Below are 22,803 nucleotides of genomic sequence, written 5' to 3'. Positions count from 1 at the left end.
TTTAGCCTCCTCTAGCTCAGTGTTTTGGTATTGGTTTCTCTCATCATATCCATGACAGCAGTAGGCAGCTATGCAGCAAAAAAAGCTGTTTAATATCCACTGTGCTACTTGCCCACCACCCGTCTCCTTGAAGACATAGAGGGAAATAGAAAAGATAATATGTTGTCAGTTTTAGTCTGTTTTTGTAAATTCACTTGATTGTTCACTACTCTGTATAACAGTCTAACCAACAAAACAGTTGCCCATTACGAAACCGAGGTAAAGTCACATAATTAAACAGCTGTTTCCACCACACTGAAACTCAATGTCCAGTCAGTGATGGCCTGGCACTTCAATTTGTCAATAGGTAGTCAATAATTACATCCATATGTTCCAGTGTGGCTGAGGGTCGCTATTATGATAACTCAAGGCTGGTTGGGGCTTTTGTGACCAGTCAACTTGAGGGTCCACTTGGTCTACTAACTCTACCAAGATGTGTGGCCTTAAGATCTTCTGGGTAGAAATGGACCCATGGAACTTTGTTGGGATGGCTTCCTAAACCCATACCTAAAATAAAATAAATTATAGAATTAAATTTAATACATTTAAATTAAATGCCAAAGTAACAAGTAACAAAGTTTCACATAATAACATGATAGAATTTAATAACTTGATAAGTGTGTATGTTGTAATATCTTGTTAAAACGTGAAAATATATTTTTATAATGTGAAAAACATTATAAACTTTTCACGTAATAAGGTGATTTCTTTTTCAGGCATGGCAGCACTAGGCTTCTGTAATTTTTATTAGGATAAAAGGGATTTTAGTTTAGGAATCCAATGGGCATTAGTTGATTTCTGAAACATGCATAAACTATTGTAGTTATGTACCCCAAAATAAAAAGGTTGTCCTACTGCTGGATGCCAGGCAGCCTTTCCCACTGAAACATCTAAACCAGGGATCATCAACAGTGGGTGCAGGATCCCTAGGGGGTCCCTCAGAGTCAATGCAGGGGGGCCTCCAAATTATTGTCTTAACATGAATCCAACATATTATTAGCAGATATAAATCCCCACTGCTTACTGACCTATAGGTAAGGTAGTCACTAAGATAGCCATCCACAGATACTTAGTTCAGCCTAAGCATACACTGTGCCACATGTATATTTTACATTAAAACATGATTTATAAAATCATGCCAACAATTATTATGTTAGTTTAGTATTATAGTTTAGTATTATATATTATAGTTTAGTATTAGCTTAATATTATATGCAAAAAAGGTGTGCAACTCAATTTAATACAATATATGTAGTAGAGGGTCCCTGCTCCATCTCTCTTTCAGTTAAGGTGTCCTTGGCTTAAAAAACGTTGAAGACCCCTGATCTAAACTAGCCATAATATAAGGGAAGGAGAAGAAAAAAACTAATATTAAAAGGATTTTGACCCTCTCGGCACTCCATACTTGTAGAGCGCGTCTCTGTTAGTGACGCATGTTACGTAGAGTCGTTCAATATTCACATTAGCGAGCTTTAACATTGAGAATATGTATTACCGAATCAGATAGTCGCTATTCAAGTGTGCTCAATTTAAAACTATTGGTGTCGTTATTTGCACATCTACAGTGTGGACGAAAATGACCGATTTGACAGATTCCTTGACCAAAGAAGGCTGGTAAGTAGCATAGAAGCTAACGTCAGTGAGTGAGCTAGCTAATGTTAGCTAGCTAACTCATGAGGTCCCAGATTGGTGTTTGCTCACAACACTAACGTTAACGTTAATCGTTAGCGTTAGCTATCAATTTACATTGGAGTTTTGCGAGAGCCACTTTAGGTTGTGCGGATCGTGGCAATGTTATTCAATTGCCTGAAGCGTAACGTTAACTAAGGCTAACTAACTAAGAGCTAGCGAGATAAATAACGTTAGCTAGCTAGGTACAGCCAATACACAGGTAGCTAGCATACCATTATCATAACGTAAAAACTGTTGACGCTACAGTTTGCGTTAACTGATAAGCAGTAATAACGTTACAAAGAGCGCCGACCTTGGCTAAAAAAAAAAAAAAAACTTGCAGCGCTGTTGAAAGTCAGAACTTCCCAGCAGCACGTATTACTGTAACGTTACAATATCTAGCTAGCTAACGTTACTAGAGTGATACATGTAACGTTAGCCCACCTTCGTCTTTAAAACAGCCAAATGTAAACATTTACCTCGTTCCAGTTTTGTTAATGGGGCGGTCCCTACTGGAGTGTTACAGCTAATAAAATAAAACCCAGTAGTAATGTTCTGCATAATGTGCCTTCTAAACTTAGCTAGAGACATTAACGTTTACGATGCTACTGCGGTTGTCCTGTGTTTGGCTAATATATATTCTCACCTAAAATGCTGAGGACTTTCCTCCGCCCTTAAAACAAATAAATAATAGCCGCTAAAATTAAGTCTTACCACAAGGTGAAACAAATGTATATTAAATTCTTGACATTGTTAATACGTCGTCTTGTTTTGTGCTCAACTGACTTGTAATAAACTTGCCTGAAATTATCAATATTAGTAGATTTCTTGTGATTTAAATGTTGTCGGTAAATTACTTATCTAGAAGTTTCTGAATGTTTGAACATTATTGTGGTTAGACATGCTCACTTTTTGAAACCTCTGCCAACTTCATCATCTTCCCTCTCTACCTTGTCATCTTACAGGTACCTCAGTGATGAAGGCATAACAGAACTGAAAGGATCTGCTGAGAAAATAACCCACAATGACATTATTCGTATTGCGCTTGACGTAAGTTTTAATCGTAAAGTTTTACGTATAGATTTTTCCAATTTAACAGCAGTCTGCTCTGTATTTATGTAGCAGCATGCAGATACTCTAATCACGGGTTTGCACAGAAAACTGTTGTGGGGAATGGATATTAAATACTAATTGCTTTTCAGGCACCTACTGATGTACACAGCCACCATACACGCTACTGAAACAAACAAAGCTATGAGCACACAGTTTTAAACTGGATGTCAAATTGTGTTCTCTGTTAGCGTTCAGGGTGTTTGATATATGTAATAGTGTAAGTAGACTTCTGTGAAAAGCATATTATGGAGCCTATTGCTAATTATGTATGACCCACTATTGGCAGGCACAGTATCTACACTTTCCATCTTCAGTTGCCCTAGCTCTAAAGATAATCTTTCACCTTCACATCAAACTATTTGCCTTTGCCCTCTTTGATCAGCCAGTTAAATCAAGTCCATTGCATACATCCTAACATGATATCAGAAATAAACATGAGGCCAAAAATCTATTTAAGTTTCATGGCATGGAGAGACGATATATAATGTTTCCATTATGATTAATAATACTTAAAAAAAATAAAGAGTAACAGATAGACAACACACTAGACATTACATGAACACAAAAGCGGTAATAAGTAAAGAAGAACCACAGTCGTAGACATGGAAATGCTTTTCTGTTAGATAGACAATGTGTAACTGTTTACCTGACTGGCAGTGAAAGACATGTCTAGAACACAGTAGTTAAATTTACTGCAAAAGCCTTGACCTTTAGGTTTTGGCCAGGAAGGCTGCCAAAAGATTTCAGACTGCACTTTGACTTATTATTGCGTACCTGGTTGAACCAACATGAAGCAAATTTGGGCTGAAGCTTGTAGGGCAGTGGAATCTTTAAACTAGTTCTAAGGGCGTTTTCACACATACCTCATTTGGTCCAGACTTTCGGACTTTTCAGTTTGATCCGAACCAAAATTAGAGGTGTGAAACCTCCCCTGGACCATGGTCCGGATCAAAAGACCAAATTTTGGTCCGACCAAAAGAGGTGGTCTCGGTCCGGACCAAACTGAAGAAGAAACTGATGGTCCGGTTCGTTTACAATGTGAAAGCATTTTTTGGATGGTTCGGACTTTCGGACCAAATAGAAGAAGCCCTGGCAGGCTCTCCTTGTGTTACAAGACCGGGGAATAGCTCCTTTAAGGAATAGCTCGGTGCTTAGTGTGTAGGCTACATGAGAGAGTGAGAGTGACGGTGAATGCGCTCAGAGCAGACAGCTGTCGGCTGTCAGAGCAGAGAATACATCAGCAGTTTATTTGTTAAGTGGTAGTAAATGTACAGTGTAGGTTTCCATTTGTCTCTGAATAAATTCTCCAGAAAGTTCCAGTGTCTTGCTTCTCAACATCACAACAAAACAAAAAGAGCCGCGGCCGTATGGGAGAGCAGCAGTCAGCTGAAAAAACTCCGACACAGAGAGAAGATACGAGAGGATGGGGAAGCCCGTCTACAAACCAATCAATTATAAGTATCTGGAGACGCAGCTCACGTATGTGATGACAGCAGGACGTAGTTTTGTAACGTAGAGATCTTTAGTGCGCTTGCATAACTGCAGTGTGAAACCAAAACTTACCGGATCAAATGTATACAATGTAACAAAAACATGAACCTTGGTCCGGACTTTCATGTGTGAAAACGCCCTAAGATTAAATGGAGCAGTTGCTGCTTCACTAACAAAACAGTCATAGTCACATTTCCCCAACCCTGTTAGAAGCCTTGATACGGCCTTTTGAAATAATTGTATCGTAATTATGTTTAGAGAAATTTATTGAGACATCAATGTAAAGAACAAATAGCTTTTTTTTTAGGTTTACTGGGGAAATAAAAGACCTATGTTTAGAGATATTGTCATCTGCAGCAAAACAGATTTGTAAAAAGGATGGGTGAGGAACCCACTTGGAATTGGTACCTTGGTCCATGGTCCTGCAACAACTGCAAATTTGTCTAATAGTGCACAGCTATGGTTACTTGTCTGTTTCCAATTGGCTACATGATGTCCATTTGTGGGACTAAAGGTGAAAGTCCTCCTCCCTAACATGCAAATGAATAGAATTAGGCAGATCATTTGTTATTTTGAGGCAAAGTACAGTGCAGGTAAACACATTTTTCAAATGTATTTTAGGCAAACTATTGCAATCTTTCTTTTCATTATGGCTGGCACATTATTTGTTATTTATTTTTAATTGAGCAGTATCTCCTTTGCAGAGTGACCTTAGGCCTATTGGGAGAAAATTTCTACCGTCTGATATCAATAGTGGAAGAACTGACAAGGTGAGTGGTACATAGATTCTTATACATGCATTTCAATGCTATATTTCTGAATCTTGGTGGAAAGTGATGTGCTATGGTTACAGATGAAAGTTGCTCAAGTTTTTGCTGAAATGCGGTTCTCATGAGTGCCACTAGATGGCCCTAACACACTGCCAAACAAGGATCAAAGAACTGCTTCTTCACCTGTGAAACTGGAGTTGAGTAACTGTAAAGAAAAAATGTCCCAAATATTGTCAGAGAATTAAAACATGTAATTCTATGTGAGCATAACCCCTGCTCCCTTCAGGCACAGAACAAGATGCGTGTGAGTGAAATGCAACAGAGTGAATGCTACTATAATTACATTGCCTTACATACATATTGTAGTAACGTGTGTAAATGTTAAATTTACATTTGTAACATTTACACATGTTACACGTTTCGTTTCAAAGAACTAGAAATCATTATTTGAGAGGATAGATCTGATAAACGGTTTTAAATACAATGGTCACTGAGTCTAAGGGTAAGCCATAAAGCAGTTTGGAGGAATAAGTAAACCTCTGCTGACACAGGTATGCTAAATGGAAAGAGATTTTTTTTAATATGCGTTAGAAATTACAACCTTTTGGTGTAACCATTGATAAATACTCTAATAGCTAGATTTTTGCTCGTATTTTGCTGTTGCAATCCTCCCCAACGTGCTGCTGATTTGCCTTTTCAGCTATAATTCTTTTGTTGTCTCTTGCACATGGCCAGTTGGAAGGTCCATGTGTTCTTCAGGTGCAGAAGGTGAGGAACGTCTCGGCTCCTAAAGACCACGAGGAGTCCCATGGCGCACCGCGAATGCTGCGCCTACAAATGACAGATGGGCATACCAGCTGTGTAGGATTGGAGTTTAAACACCTGTCTAAGATTAGGTACCCATATAACAGTTCTTTTGTATTTAGGACTATGTTGGGTTTAGTGCAAATAACTGGATGAAGTATATTATAATTGCCTAGGAAGTTAATATCACTGTGTAATACCGGTAAGAAATAACATTAGTTGTCTTGTTTAAAAAATAAACCATTGTAAAAATCTAGTATTTCTAGTAGCTACATTATAGATGCAAAGCAGGGTGTCATTCAGCCAGTTCCACATATATTCAAAGCAAATGTGTAAGATTCCACACCACCCTTCTCCTTCACCTCCTTGTCAACACTCTCACCCCACCACATGCCTCTATTTTTCTTTTATCTACAATTTCCATGTGGTGGCAGCTATCTAACAATTTCAAGCCTTAATTACATGTCCGTCCCAGCAACTGTGGCCTTGGTGACTGCTACCATGGTGACTAGCCAGTCTGTACAGGTGGAGTGGCCAGAACGTGGGCCTTGACTTCCTGATGGGAAGAGAGGAGAGAACAGAACAAATCCCCTCTTTATGAGCGGCACACACACACACACTGGCTGCCAACAGCGGTGGTTAGTGTTTCTTATGAAAGCGTCCGCTTTAGTGTGCGTGAGGATATAAGTGAGTGGCGAAGACGCATGAGATGGATTACATTACTGTTCAGTGTGTGAGACAGGGATATAGAGCGATGACAAACATTAAGTAGCAACATTGATTAGATCGTGAATAGTGTGTGTATATGTGCTTGTAGGTTTATAAATTGAGGATAGAGAGAGCCTTGCTTCTGCATTGGCTGCTATCATGAAAACAGCATCTATCCCAGAGGTTTGGAGTGAAATCCCTAATTGTTGCTTTGGCATCCGGCATCAGTAGCTGGAAATCCCTCTAAGTCCCTGTGCTTTCTTAATGAAAGCGGCAGAGGCCTTATCAGGCCTGATGAGATAGAGGGGCTTTTAATTTACCATGAGGATGGGTGAGCAGCTGGGATTATTAATAGTCTCTCCTAGCCTCGCACTGCTCCATGTCATTTATAAAGTGGTATGGGTAAGGCAATAGGGTGTGGGGCCTGGTATATGCAGTTCTAATTTCTTAAAGTTTTGAGTGTAACATTTAACAGTTAAACAAGTTATTTATAAAGCATCCTTTTATACATACATTTTTATTGTTTTGTTTTTCAGTCTAAATACCCCCCCGGGAACAAAGGTAAAGCTCCTTGGTACAGTCCAGGTTAAAAATGGTCTTTTGCTGCTGGATGACTCAAAAATCTCTGTCCTTGGGGGAGAGGTTGATCACATGGTGGAGAAATGGGAACTACAAAGGGTGAGAGTTGATTTTGTAATGTTGACTCAGCTACTTGCTAAAAAATATGCAATTCATATGTTGTTAATCATGCTAATAATGCATTTTTTCTTAGTTTTTAAGAATGTTCTGCCTTTACCATTCAACCTGCAGAGCCTAGCCAAACACAGCAGGAGTAACATTGGAGCAGAAGGTGGACCTCCTCCCTTTGTGCCATTTGGTCAGGTAAGGATACTGCTATACAATATAAGTGCTTCTCCAACATAAACACCAGAAGGAAACAATAATGTAGAAAAACTATTATAAAATAGCTAACTAACCAATCTTGAAAATGTTTATTTTTTAGTTTTAAAAGTTTTATGGAAATGAGATTTTAGCAGTGACTTAATAGAAGTCAGAGTTACTGTTGAATAAAAATAACCTCACAAATGTATTTTAGATGCCAGACACAAGCCTGGCTCCAGGAGTGGGCCTTGATGTCCCTTTTCTTGGCAATGTTTTTTCTGATCTTTATGAAGTAATTGTGAAAGTCTTCATGCATTTTTAAAGTGCATCACTGAATTTTAATTCTGCTTTGTTGTCCTACCACACATATTGCACTATAGCAAGTGCAATGACTTTCTATATGTGGTGTAAGTGTTTCATCATCAGACATAAATAATACAATACTTCAAATATACACTAACATCACATTGTCAAACAATTGGTATTTATACACAGTTTTAGATTTAAAAATAATAACTGCTCAATTCCCAGTGCTCTCAGAAACTATTGAACCTAAAAACCTTCCACATTTTGTGGTTTTGCACATCACCACATCATTTTTTTCACTTTAAAACTACTGAGCCTTAGTCAATACTCCCTTGGCAAGGATCACAGCTTCAGAGTGGGATACATCCGTATCAGCTTGACACTTGGATTTTGGGATTTTCACCCACTCCTCCCTCCAGATTTACTCAATCTTTGTAAAGTTGGATGAGAGGCATTTTGGAATTATCATTCAACATTCTCTAGATTTTCAGTGTCGATGTATTTCTAATGCTGGGTCACTCCAGGACTTAGTGTTGATTGGATGTCTGTTTAGGGTTGTTATATATAAATAATATCCTATCCCATTGGCACTCTGAAGCAGATTATCTTCAAATCTGTGCTTGCATTTTCCTTGGCTCTATGTTTCACTGGACATTGTGTGTCCCCTGAAGATGTACATGTAGTTTACTTCTCATTAGACAATAAAATTATTTGCCTCATGCTTTGAGTCCAGTTTGACCTGTGAAGTGTTACCCACACTTCAGAGCATTGAAGGAAAGTAGAATGCTTAGTAGAAAGTTTTAGTCATTATATTTTCATCAATTACAGTAGGGCTGTACTTGACTCATCATGTTGTCAGTTGAATCGAATTTGGCTGTTCAATAACAATATTTGACTTTGTTCCTTTTTTCAGGTATTCAGTATTAAGCAACACTTTATTGAATGGGGTTCAGCGGGACGTTAAGGGTGACAAAGAAGTTAGCCCTCCGAGCTAATGCGTGCTAACTACTGTAGCTGAGAGTAATAAAATTAAAAAAAACAGAGGCTCTGTAATCTCAACCAGCGTAAACCAAGATGTCCAACACATTTTTATCAACTCTCATATTGACAACGGAAGCGCATAACGCTACAGCTTTGCTTCTTCCGTTTTTTTTCCCTTCACAATAAAAGCCCAACTTAAATTTACTCCGAGCATTTAGCTACGAGGCATCCCAGGGTAGTCAGCGTCTCAGCCTCAACTATGGCTCGACCACAGGGAGTCATTCACGGAATTAAGCAGTTTCATGTAAAAAGAGTTACTTTGGTGGTATACAGCCAACTCGTGAAGTCTTGGAGGGGAAACAGTGAGGTCTGTGTGTGCTATAAAATGACCGTTAATTAGGAAAAAAAATGTAATTCGGATTTTATCTAACTGGGGGTGGGTCTCAATCTACGTGGGTGGCCGCCCAAGTAGAACCTCTGTATGGAAAACACTGCACTTACCATGTTGGGATTGCCAACAAAAAGATGGTAAACCTTCTCAGAAGCAAAGGTCATTGCTGCAGTCAGTTGATCACTTCTTTGACTGAATCATGATTTCCTACAGTTGTGAAACAGCTGCAGGAAGGGTTGAGTTTCCATCTCATTCTTCACAAGTCACTGTTACTAATGTGATACAGTTCACAGTTGAGTTTCAAAACATGAACTGTGAGCTGGGAAGCAGCTTTGGGATTTCAGTTGCTATTGGTTGCTACAACATAATCTTAGAGTGTAACTTAAACACTGCAGGTGACTTCATTATAGTTCTCATGTAATTCCACAAAATGTGGAAATTGTCAAGGGCATTGATTCTTTTCTTAAGGAACTATACATGAAGGAAAAGGATCATTGAGAACATGTTTTTTACTCTTATTTGCTCCCTGTAGAAGTGTATGATGAAAGATGACGTAGACAGCACAGAACTAGACCAGAGGAAGACCCTCAAAACTCAAGATGTGGTCAAAAATCCTGATGAGAATATTGAGTTTGAAAAGCAGCGGACAGCAGCTATTGCTGAGGTGGCCAAGACCAAAGAGGTATGTAAACCCTGATCATGAGTCTTTACTACACCTTGGGAATGGTTGTGGTAACTGCAAGGTTCTTGTGTATTATAGAATTCATCAATCTTAAATATACTTTAATCATCTTTGCAAACAAATTGTAGTGATGTCCTGAGTCAACCTATAATTTCCCACCTTTTAATGTTGGACATTTGATTTCACGACCACTCCTCTTGCCACGTTAACTGATTTCTCTTATCAATTGCAGTTTTTGCACAAACTATTTAATTTGGCCTGCATTTACAAAGACATGCCCCTTATTGACACTCATCTTAATCTTGATTGCTTTTGACATTCAAGTAACTTTTCCAATTAAAAGTCCTAATTGCGTCGTCAACTACAAAGTTTTGTTTCTTATGTTGGCTTTATTGTTTTGTCCCGCTCCGCAGCTGTATTGATCTTCATGTTCTTTTACTTGTTAGGCTCCACGCACGTTTGGTGGTGGAGGGAATGCAGGCAGTAATTTATCTAGTGCTGCTTCCTCCTTCCGAAGTCGAGACTCGTACCAGAGGAGACGAGAAGACCGGGTCGAAAGAACGGAAAGCAGACAAGATGGAAACTATCGAGAGCTGGTGAGAAGACAATCTTCTGTCCAAACCTTTAAAACAAGTCTGTTTACTAAAAGTTAATTATGAAAGCCACCTTTGTTTGAAATGATGATTTTACGTCCCATTACTGAAGCCCCCATTGATTGTAACAAAGCAGTTTAAAGGTTGGAACCTGTCCTGCTTTTCCTCTTTGGTTTCATTCGTCTGGATTGAAGTCTTATTTCATGGTTCATAGACTAGGTGAGCCATTGATTATGATACTTTAGAAATCTAAATGAATTGGAGGCTTGGCCAGGTTTTCCAACCAAGTGGCAGTCCATTTGTCTAGCTTTGTTTTGTGACCCGCCAGTTTCCAGGCAGAACCCAGCCAGCTTTGGGCTGAACACATAAATTGGATGGAACAGGATATTATATTGTTTGGCTTGGGAATGTGTTAATGATGCTTTGTAACATGAAAGCACACTAATCCAACCTAAAACAAAACTCAAAGTGATATCCATGTCTGGCTCACTTACAAAGGGAGGTTCTTTCTTGATTGTTATTTTCTTTCTCCACAGTTCCTCCAATCCATTTTTTCTGTCACAATGCACTTTACATCTATGTCTAATATTACCAAACGGCCATTATCCATCCACATGTCTTTTCCACCCCTTTCCCTGTACATTTTATACCTTCTCCATACAGTCTTTTTGTTTTGTCTTATTATGTTATCCACTTGTGTGTAGGTGGATGAACGTGCTCTGAGAGATATCATGGAGATGGGCTTTAACAGGGAGGCTGCTCGGCTGGCTCTAATGGATAATAACAACAACCTTGAAGTGGCACTAAACAGCCTCTTGACTGGATCTTCTGGTAGCAGACCTGGCCCTGTGGTAGCTGAATCTATAAAGCCCCAACCCAGAGGTACATACATACATACACGTACATAAATGTACACACGCATGCCTGCTGCCCGCTTTGGCTTGAGAAAATGCCCCATAGCCTGAAACACTTTGATAAGAGTGAGATTGAGGGAGGGTCCTTTTTTAAATGCACCTTCAGCCTAGTTACAGGTCCACATTAGCGGTTTTGCTTGTTTTAGTCCATTTACCACAAATTGCATAGACACTTTACTGCCTACTATTTTCCCAAGCACACCGTAAGGTTTCAGATGGATATTCTACTTCACCTGCAGTAATTGTTTTGTATTTGTTTCAGTACTGGAAATCAACTTGCAGCAACTTGAAACTTATTCCGTCACAGTGAACTATCTACTGTCTTTCCCCCCCCCCATCATGTGTTAAAACAACTGTGAGCAGGGACTGTTTTTTGTTGTCGCTGCATACGCTACATTGATCCTCTGAGTCAGCTACAGAACATTAACCTTGTCCCACATGCTTTAGATGTAGACTCTCGGGGCTAGAAGGTGTACACATTCAAACATCCGGTTTCATCGATCCAACTTTTCTTATTTGCGTCTACTGTACATAATCTTATTTTTGGGTTGTTTAAAGCCAGGGGAAGAGGAAGAGGCAGATCCAGAAATGAAGATGAGGAGGAGGGAGCAGGAGGAAGGCCATCTGGACCAAGCACTCTTTTTGACTTTCTTGAATCCAAGATGGGAGTTTTCTCCATTAATGGTGGGTATAATGGTTTGGATTTCATTCTAAACTGTCTTGGTACTTCTTTTGGTCCTTAAACATCATGCTTATATATACTAATTAATAACAGTACGCCAACATGGGCAGAGTCACGATTGGATCGAGACAGATGGCTGTCTAGCTATCGGGAGCTGAAGGGAATTTAGTCATGTTCTCTAAATGACTGAAATCAGCGTTGGCGTGGAAGACCAATGTAGCGTTGGGCTGTAGTTGAAAGTAGGGCTGTACGATATGACCTAAAATCAAAAAACACGATTAATTGCACATTTTACCTCGATAACGATAATTAATCACATTGTTCTAAATCATCTTTTCTGAAGCCAAAATGTTTTCAGACGACGGACACTGCGGTTTTTTTTTTGGGCACAAGTTGCTCAGTTGACTCGGGCTCTGTGTTTGAGTTATCCTCCATTATGCTTTCCATGCGGCTGACTGGTCCGGGCGAAGTCACGTGACTACACACGCAGTAGAATGTTTTTAAGGAGAAAGTAGGCCTATCAACAGGAATGCATTATCGAAATTATCGTCATGGGAAAAATACGTCGATAACAGCTTCAAAATCTCGATGTCGATACATTTTCGATTAATCTTCCAGCCCTAGTTGAAAGTGGGCATTAACAAACTTTTTTAATGCTATTAATATGCTTTAAATGTCTGATTGTGTTTAACCAAGGATAATCTGGTTTGGTGATGCCATTAATATTTGGTTATTTATTTACTACTGTTCCCTTCATGTTTTTGTTTAGTGTTTTAGCAATCTTTAATATTCATTGAATATGTGTGGCACATGGTAATGTGGTCTTGTCAGTGTTCCTTGTTCTATTGATCCCACTATTCTTTTGCGGTAGTTTTGATTACACTGCTCTTTTTTTGGTTTGTTTACTCAGAGCCAAAGAGCCAGGCACCTCAGAGACACCATGAGAGTAAAGCAAATTTCTCCAACTCAGACTATTACTGCAAAGACCAATCTCAGACCAAGTTCTCATCGCATAATGACCATAGGCACCAAAGGAATGACAGACCACCTCGCTTCCACAGAGACTTTGATTTTCCAAAACCTGGCCAGGAGCCTCTCTCTAACTGTACAACCTCCCAAACATCAGCTCCGGCCCAGCAGTGGAAGGGCCAGGAGAGATGGTCACGAGGCACGTCAGACAGATCGCAAAATGACAGGAGAGAAATGAGAAATGAGCAGATATCCCCTTCATCCTTTTCGTCTTCTTTCACACATTCAAAAGAACCTCAGCCGCAGGTGGAGTTTAGTGGACCTTACCACCAACGATCCAGAAATGGAGATGGTGGTGGTGGTGGGAACATGGCTGGACCGTCTAGCAGGAGAGGGGTCAGAGACAACATGCCCACATCTAAACTGACTGATTCTGCAGGCAGTGAGCCCGATGGAAGAGGAAATGGTAAACGTACCGACAGAACTGAAGAACCCAGCAACAACAGGAGGAAGGGGAAGACTGACCGGTCAAACTCTGACCACCTTGACAGACAAAGGGATAGCCGGCCACCCAACTTTAACCTGAGGGGAGGAAACTCGGGGACATCTCAAGAAGCAGGGTTATCGCAGGATTGTCGTATCACGACAGGGGATCCTTCTCATTTCCAAAATGGAGATATGGAACACAAAAGAACTGGGCCAATCAAGCCAACAAACTCATCGTGTCCCCCCAGCAGGGAGCCGCCCCCCAAGAAAAACACTTTGAATAACCCAGGACCTAAAAGAAGGTCAGGACAAGGCAAAGGGCAAGGTCCTCGAGGACCAGAGAAAAGTCATTTTATGGAACAAGCTTGGAAACCTGGAGACCAATGCCTGGCACTGTACTGGGAAGACGGCAAGGTATGTCATTCCTGGATTGGTAACCTAGCAATAACTAAGAAGTGTTGAAACATGTTTGTAAACTGTCTACAGTAACTAGATCTGTTACAGTGACAATACACTGATGTGTGTTTTGTTTGTCTGAGAGCTTGTTTGACAGTTAACATGTTGAATGGCTTAAAAAACATATATTAAGTGCAACCGACTCATTTTTTCTCATTCACAGTGTTGACAGTGTTTTAGATTTGTTTGTCATGTCGTATTTAATTGAAATGAATCCGTCTTGTCTTGACGTGTGTCTTGAAATGTTTCTATTTGTTTCTGTCTGTGGTGGGGTGTGCACGCTCGTGAAGTTCTACCATGCCAGAATAGATGCCGTGCATCCGTCAGGCTCCACGGCTGTGGTTGTTTTTAGTGATTATGGAAACTGCGAAGAGGTCCTACTGCATAACATCAAACCTGTTTCTGCTGATGTGTTGGTAAGGAGAAAGACAAGATCATAACGTGTTGGTTAATACTAAGTGGAAGCAACTAATTAAACTGTATTCGAGTGGGTTGAGGAAGCAGAAAATGACATCTTAATCTGATTACCCACAGTAACATCACAACCATATCAAATGTCCAATGGCAGGAGGAAGATGATGGTTACTACGACAGTTCACTAGAGTTTCGCCTTGGGGGAGATGGACAGCCTCGACGCACAAGACCCACTCAGCAGTATTACCAGCCACCTAGGGCACGAGATTGATGTGTCTGCGTTTACACTGGCAGGTAAATAAATGTGAAATTGTGGTTGTTGTTAATTTCATTAATACTTCAACATCAATGTCCATCATTGTGTGTACAATGTGTAAACAATGTTCCTATTTTTATATGGAAACTTTTTATTCATAACATTACTCTTCATTGTGGTGGGAGTCTTGAATTATACAATAAAAGTGAAGGCATTGGCTGTACAAAAGTCATTTGTAGGCATTTCTGTAACCTTTTCTGTCATAATTACCTGCATTTCATATATATATATTAGAAACTGCTGCCAACCACAGCTATACAAAATCTCATGCTCTCATTTTCATGTTGAAATTGTTTGGATATAATTGTATAGTTTCCACTTTTATTGCTTCTACTGGTACAATGCATTATGTACAAACTATTTCACAAGGTCTGCAGCGGTTGTGATCTTAAAAGATGCCCAAAGTGCAAACATGGTTTATTTTGTAAATATATTTAATTTTCTTTTTCTTCACCCACCTGTGTGCTTGTCCCACATCCTTCGATGACAGAGATAATGTCACTTTCTGCAACAATCCGAGTGCTTCCTGATTATTTTTTTTTTTAATTGTGCACATCGCCAGGACTTACAGAACTTTGCAAAGGGCTTGGACAAAATGCAAAAAATAAAGAAAAACTGACATGAGCACCTGTCGATTTCATTAAGGACATATCTACTTTATATGTTGTGAAGATTTGTTAAATGAATGCATTCAAATAAACAATTATCATGGTCTGTAGCGGATTTGTTGTTTTAATGTGTTTTATTTTTAATTATCAAATTCAAATGCTGAATAAACCAAGCCAGAGCAGAAATGGAAACCTCTTAGGGGTCCTTGGTTTTATTTTTAATCTTATGACAGTAGTTGTGATTATCAGGTAGTTTAGTTTATCACTAAATTAAATAGAGTTCTTGTCTCATAGCTTACCTCTGACATTCCTCCTCTTGGGGATAGACATAGGTGCTATGAGTCCATAGCAAGCAGCTCAAGCTTATTTGTTGTGTTCTGTGAAGCAAATCCAAAGGGTAAGACAATCTCTTCCCCCTGTAATAGAGACGGTTACACTGCAGAGATATCATTTTGCACAATACAAAAGGGACTGTACCTAGCTCTTCCAGTATTGCACACACCACTGAGCTGGCTGTTTATGGACTTGTGCTGTGCGAGAGACAAGTTTTACACATCAAGAAATAATCTCCACCTCGGCTCGAATTTCACTCATACCAGCAGTAGGAGACTAATGGACAATGCACAAGGGTTCAGCAGAGAGGCCGTCGTGCTATTCTGTATCATTGGTCTAAAGGTTTTGCTTTATTTTCCAACTGAGGCGCCAAGCGAGCATAGATGAATAATTAACGGCTGGTAATATGGAAACCTATCTGTTGGGGAGGAACTGAAAGTGAAGCTCTTGAAGGTGTTCTTGGGTACTGACCATGACACACTGGCCAGATAGAGGTAGAGGAGTTAAGCCGATTTCATATTGAATATTTACTCTTGGCCCTGTGAAATGTCAGGCAAGACAAATATTAGGCAGAAGCTCTGTGGTCCCTCTGTGGATTGTAGGGTTAAGTTTTTTCACAGTTATTACTTGACAAGTGTAAATTGATTCTAATCAAATAGAAAATCCTCATGTGGCTGTTGTATGACAGAGAGAGCAACAGAAACTGAGGTAACGAGAAACGGCTTGGAAAAAGTTACATACAATATATTTTTTAAACTGAATAATAAGCATTTCCGTACACATTAGCTTTGTTAAAACGTTATTTCCGTGGGTTCCTGGGGAAAACCTATCCAAAACAGTTTTTAGGATGTGAGTGGACACTCACTATGTGGTTCATGATATTTATGAATCGACAATTAACGCTGAATAAGTGATCCGTAAGTGTAATGTTAGTGTAACTTGCTGTTTTATTCTTTATAAAGAAAGTGAAAGACTGAAAGCTGGTAGGACAGATTAGATTACATCTTGTTTTTCATGTTTATGTAACTACACAGTTGATGCAATCCTGTTGATGCTGTGATCAGAGTAAATCTAAAGCTTCAAGTACTGTGCATGTTTTCCTGTTACTGACCCTCTTTGGTTAGACATGATCTCAATTATCCAGTATTCTACAAACAATCTTAGATTATGATTGGATTTTACATGAGGATTTGCAGTGGGAGTGAAATGTATTGGGGCAGCAACTCACTTCTTAATGTTTGGGCTTAACAGGTTTTAATACGGTCAGCTTCAGTTTTATTAGTATTTCCATTTACAGTATCTTGGATTATGAGAGGGTGTCAGGATTGGTCAGTTGTTAGCACTGTCACCTCAAAGCAAAAATGTCATGGATTCAAATCTGACAAGGATGTTCTTCCTACAGTCCAAAGGGATCTGGTTACTACCTGGGTGTGAATGTGAGGGTGTGCCATATTTTTCCATTCATTATGATGACATTTACCTACAAAACTCAAAACATGTTCATCTGTACATCCATTTTCTATATCCAGGGTTACTGAAATAGTTGTGCTACAGTCCTATGCATGAAATGGTGAGTATCTTTTATTTTGAGAAGCTGAATCAGAAGTAGGTTCTGCAATGCCAATTAAAAGCTTGTATCCATCTTCTGTGCCACGGCCAACAGAAAAACAGGATTATTTGGTACAATATATCAACACATTTGTTGTTAATGCTAATATCAGCATGCTCACAATGACAATTCGACCATGCTGGTGTTAAGCGGATAACGTTTACTTCAACTTCCAATAGTTGTTGAGGTTTTGGACCACAAAAGTTAACATTGTGGCGCTACAGTAAAGGTGAGGGGATCACCAAAGTCATTAGGAGGTATCCTCTGGGGAACATGAATGTATGTACAAAATGTTACTGCAGTCCATCCAATAGTTGGACCAAAGGGGTCCACCAACCGGCTGACATCCCTAGAGCCATGCCTAGCATGGTTAAGAACTATTGTTCTTGAAGCATTGCCTTTTCTAGGCCTCTCTCAACCTGCAATCTGATAACCTTCAGCAACATGAGGAATGCCTTTCTCTCCTCGAGAGGGAACAACCTTCTTTCCCACATTAACATCCCCTTTGCTCTGCCCCTTTGTTTCCCACCTGCTTGCCTCTCCTCATATCCCCATTCACAGCTGTTGGCCATTATCTTTCTGCTTACCTGACCCCTCACCCTCCATCACATCACCATGGTACCTTTGTGCCATTGACATCTGAACCCTGTGATCCTTTTAAATGCGTCCTTTCTAACATAATTTCTACATCGGCCTCAACAACCCAATCCTTTCTGTCCTTCTCGTCGATCGCAAAAAAGGTGATCTGAAAGGAGGTTACGTGAAACATGACTGGCCCAGACAGCGGGTTTCCTTGCTAGCATTCTCAGTGCCTGGTGAAACAGAGAGACAGGGTGCTGCAGGAATGAAATTTAGTGTGCTAGCTTTATAAGAAAAGCCTTTTGTATTGGATGGATCAGCTCCACCCATCATACAGTCATTTATCGAGGTTAAATTACGGGGTTAATTCAAAGACTGGCTTTTTTAGTTTACTCTAACACTTACATTACACTTTGAGTGAATGGAAGAACAGCAATTCGGATTGTTTCTATTTTAAGACAAAATATGCATTAAGCAAAGAGACTATGATCTTTGCATATGTACATTTTAGCATTATAATAACATCTGACCATTTCTTCTCAGAAAGTCAAATGTAAAACCAAAACGTGGTCTTGATTCCAATGCTTGGTTGCCTCGTACAAAAAAACAAACACAAAAGGAGGAAATGGCAGCTTTAACTACTATTAAAAAGATTAAAGTCCCAGGAAATTGTCAACACAGGATAATAAAGGGGTTCAAGTCTTTAGAATGGTCTGTTTGCACGGTGATGGATTATTGTCTTTTTCTTAGTTGTGGAAGGATCAGGGTTATTATTTGCATGTGAATCGAAAAATGTAAAGTCAAACCATCCTCTGGTAGATGGCTACACCACTAGCATGCAAAACAAGTGCCTTTTTGTGTATGCTTTGTTGGGATCTAGGCAAATGTAATTTGTATTGCAAAGCAGAGCACTTACACACATGGATGAAATTATAACAGCCGTAGTGTTGGAGAAGACACTTCCAGCCTTTGCATACAATCTACCACTGCGTTGCTGGACACAGAGTGAGGTAAAGTGAATGTAAATGTGGTTTTAGGCATGATAGGCTTTGTGTTTTATAAGCTTTGGTAAACAACATTTTTTAGTATAATTTTTCTAAGATACATGGTTGTTGAATGCAGGTAATAGTTAATGCCATTCAATCACTGTTGTGGGTGATGGGTGATGATGATATATATATATATATACGTTTACACTATAAAAAGTGTAAACGATATATATATATATACGTTTACACTATAAAAACTATATATATAGCCCACTAGAGATAATATTATTACTTTGTGCTAACAGTCTGCTCATTTGGTCAGCCTAACAGAGGCAATAACTTCTACAACAACAATGCTTACACAAAAAAAGAAAATTTGGCCAAGACTCAAACTTCACTGTTATTACTTGAACTGCAGTTGAGAGGCTCAACACTTAATGAGCAAGATAGGTGCTGCTTGTCAGTGGTAATGGCTGTTTTCAGTGTGCAGCAGACCGTGGCCTACATGGGTCATTCTTCAAACATCCTGCCAACATTTGTTGCCAAGCACCCCTTGTGTTACTCATAACACATGACAATATAATGGTCAAATGGGGCCAGTTAGCTGGACCAAAGACAGTATGGACTAAGGGTGAATGATGAATCAGCAGCTGGGTATTGATCTTTACCATTACCACATATGGGTCTACGCAGCGGAACAAAAATTGAGTAAAGCACCTCTCAGTCACTTTTATGGACCCTGTCCAGTTGTACCTAATGGCTACACGCCACATGAAGAAAACCTAATCAGTCCAGCTAGTGTGGCTGCCTTTGTTTTTGTTTTCAATTGCCACTAACAAACAAGACCGACAGTGTAATATTTTCATTATGTCATCTGTCTGTCACTGAACCTAAGCATTTTTAAAACAAAACTACTCATACCATGGTTATCAAGATTTTGTATGTGTTTTCTATTTGGCTAAAGTGGACTGTGAAGCCAGTTAAAAACAGTATGAAACCAAAGAGCTGCAGTGATGCTACCTGTGTGCATCTATACACACGTGGGCTTTTTAGTGTGTCTTGGGGTCACACTTGGGCCAGGTTGCTGCCACATCATCTGTGGATAATAAAGTTGGTTACGCTGTCCATAGTCCTGACTCCAATTCCCCCCAAAAGACAAAAAAAAAAACTCTTTCAGGAGTAGAACTTCCTGTCTGAGCATCTGGTTGACATCAGACAGGAAGTTTTTCAGTCTGGCGTCAGAGAATGTTTTCTTCATTAGATTTGTTGATACAGCGTGGGAAGGTGTTAGGAGCTAGGGATCTCAATGTGTTACCCATAAAAATAGAATGACAGTAGAACGGACTTTCCCATTCAAATCAACATAGCAGGATGGTCAGGGCGGCGGCTATTTCTATGTGTACTGTTGCCATTGTAAAGAACTGTGACCGTTGTAACAGGCTAACTATTTTTTATTTATTTAGTTTATTGTATTTAACCTTTATTTAATCAGAAGTGAAGACTCATTGAGATCAAAAATCTATTTTTCAAGAGTGTCCTGGTCAAGACAGGCAGCAGCACAATTAACACGGTTTCAGACATAAAACAAACATAACAAGTTCAACAGTTTAAAATGAAGACACGATAACAAATTACAGAGTTGTAAGATATCAAAAACACTCGAAACATCTACAGCCAGATGTACCGGCATCCAAGTCATTTAGAATCACTTAAAATGCGTGCAATGAAACCAGCTCCCGTTTTGTCACTGATTCCAAGCCGAGGGAGCAGCATACTTAAACGCCCTTTTCCCAGTTCAGTTCGGACTTTAGGGACAGTTAGAAGGAATAAGTCCTTCCCTTACTACTTTCTTGAAGGATGTAGATTTGATGATTTTTTTTTTTTTTTGGGGGGGGGGCTTTTCCATTTATTATAGTGACAGTGGATAGACAGTAAAGGGGGAGAGAGATGGGGGATGACACGCAGCAAAGGGCAGCAGGTCGGATTCAAACCCGCGCCGCTGCAGGACTCAGCCAACATGGAGCAAACTCTCTTACTGGGTGAGCTAGAGGCCGCCCCTAGACCTACAGTAAATTTCTATGGTCAGTGCAAAGTGCTGAGCGCCATTTTCTTTTGATCTAGTCAAATGACAATGAGGAAAATAATCCAATGTCTGTTTTACTGTCATTCTTTTTCTATGATGTTACCCATCTGTTTTCAAAATGAGGTATTTAATAGTACATTTGTAAATGCTGTAGGTGATAAATTTGTAAAATTGTATTTGATGTTGAAACTTTGTAAAACTTAGAAAAAATGACATGATGCATCATTACGAGTTGCAAAGATTCATGAGCCTAACTCTTTTTTTCAACAAATAACAAAGTTATGCAGGTGTATTCCCTTTTACACCTTTACACTTACTTCTTTAACACTGTGATCAATGAAAAGAAAGAAGAACAAGAACAAACATGGGCACAATCACAAATCTTCTATAAAACTGTATAATTAAGTCTGCAGCAATGCAAATTACAGTAATAAGAAATGAAGGAAGGTCTTGCCACACACCAAATAAAACATTGGACCAACTTAAAACATCATGCTTAAAAAAATACCATTATGTTTTGAGTTGGTCCAGAAATGAAAAAAAAAAAAAACTGCCATACTGTTTAACAGAAAAAGAGGGTCCAGTCTGTCAGGCTGCTCAGATGGCAAAATAGCCACTTGGCCTTGTGTTATGTTATCAGCCTCTGGTTCCATGACTTTCTTAACTAGGCAATTGCTGTATGTTGTGGAGGTAGTGAATTGTGAAGCACAGATCTCCTTTTGACCCATGCAGAGGGCAAGGTTTTACAGAATCACACTAAAGAGCCAAACAATAAGCCTGGATTCCATGAGCTCGCTGCCAGTGTAGCAATGCCATGCCCCTTCTTATTTAATGTACAATGTATCTTGGCCTTAGGGGTTCTTTCATACATCCCAGGGGAATACTCAATCAATTAATCTTAATTTGTGTTGAGGTAAAGTTTATTTCTGTAGTATCTTTATGGAGTGCTTCACAAGTCAAAAATAAATGACACAGACATACTTAAATCAATAAAGAGGCAGTAAGTCATCAATAAAAGGCCGGTCTTTATAAATAAGATTCCAGACACTTTAAAACAGTCCACATTGCTGACCAACCAACCTAGCAAGGCAAATTCAGATCCTGAAGGCCAAACTTCAAAAGCGTTGTTACTGTTGGTCTTACATTTTGAGAATGAGCCATGGAGTTTAGAGATCATGAAACTAAGCTGGGACTTGATTATAAACAACTTTATAATTGATCAACAGAATATTGAATTTGATCCTGTAAGCAGTGAGGACAGTGCGGATGTGATACTTTGAGTGACAGGAAAGACTTCCTAATGCAATCTAATGTGACAGCCCTGTTATACATATTAAATGTTGTTGACAATATGTCATAGAGGTGTTGATTCAACACTATTGTACTTTTAGGCTCTATTTCATGGCGTTGAGGTATTTAATTCCGTAATGTTTGTAATATGTTTTCTAAAATTTGAAGTGCAAAAAAACAACCCAGAAGTCTCAAAATCTCAACACTTGTACAGGAAGGTGTAACATTGTATTACATTTGCTTTACATTTAATAGTACGCTCTATCAATCTATTATTATTTATATTTTCTGGTCACTAAGTTTATATCAAAATAAAACTTACAAGCAACATGCATTAAAGTTACTTTTATGGTGTTATGAAGTCTATTTGTGAGAGACCTGTCTTATGAAATGAAAATAGCACAGAACGCAACTGCACTTTGTGCAATGTATTTAGTCTCAGCAGGTGGATGAGGTAGTAAAGTTGTGGTCTTTGACATCTAAAAAGTCCATTCTGCCCCTGATTTCCATTCTGGTGTAATTCAAAGTGAGTCACCTTAACACCTAATAGTTGCAGGTATAAAAAGGAACAATGTGCACTTTAAGAAAATACCACCTCACCAAGCATAAAGGATGCAATCACCAAATTAGGGTCCAATGTTTCA

General features: G+C 39.2%; 1 protein-coding gene across 3 annotated transcripts; it reads left to right on the top strand.

Moving 5' to 3' along the window:
- The first annotated feature begins 1,425 nt into the window (after positions 1–1,425).
- tdrd3 (tudor domain containing 3) lies at positions 1,426–15,391 on the top strand. Of its 3 annotated transcripts, XM_031306270.2 has the most exons (14): positions 1,426–1,653; positions 2,676–2,760; positions 5,019–5,084; positions 5,820–5,980; positions 7,133–7,274; positions 7,407–7,478; positions 9,689–9,838; positions 10,285–10,434; positions 11,136–11,313; positions 11,904–12,029; positions 12,938–13,896; positions 14,229–14,354; positions 14,507–14,646; positions 15,159–15,391. In XM_031306270.2, exons 1-13 carry the CDS (start codon positions 1,616–1,618, stop codon positions 14,621–14,623), a joined length of 2,370 nt encoding a protein of 789 aa, XP_031162130.1. In that variant the 5' UTR covers positions 1,426–1,615; the 3' UTR covers positions 14,624–14,646; positions 15,159–15,391. The 3 variants fall into 3 exon arrangements, with proteins under 3 accessions (XP_031162130.1, XP_031162129.1, XP_031162131.1); XM_031306269.2 differs by having other exon boundaries at positions 14,507–15,391; XM_031306271.2 differs by having other exon boundaries at positions 14,473–15,391.
- Positions 15,392–22,803: the final 7,412 nt, after the last annotated feature.

The sequence above is a fragment of the Sander lucioperca genome, chromosome 3, assembly GCF_008315115.2.
Source record: "Sander lucioperca isolate FBNREF2018 chromosome 3, SLUC_FBN_1.2, whole genome shotgun sequence".
NCBI lineage: Eukaryota > Metazoa > Chordata > Actinopteri > Perciformes > Percidae > Sander > Sander lucioperca.
Note: the sequence above shows the minus strand (reverse complement) of the source record. Positions and strands in the feature narration are given on the sequence as shown.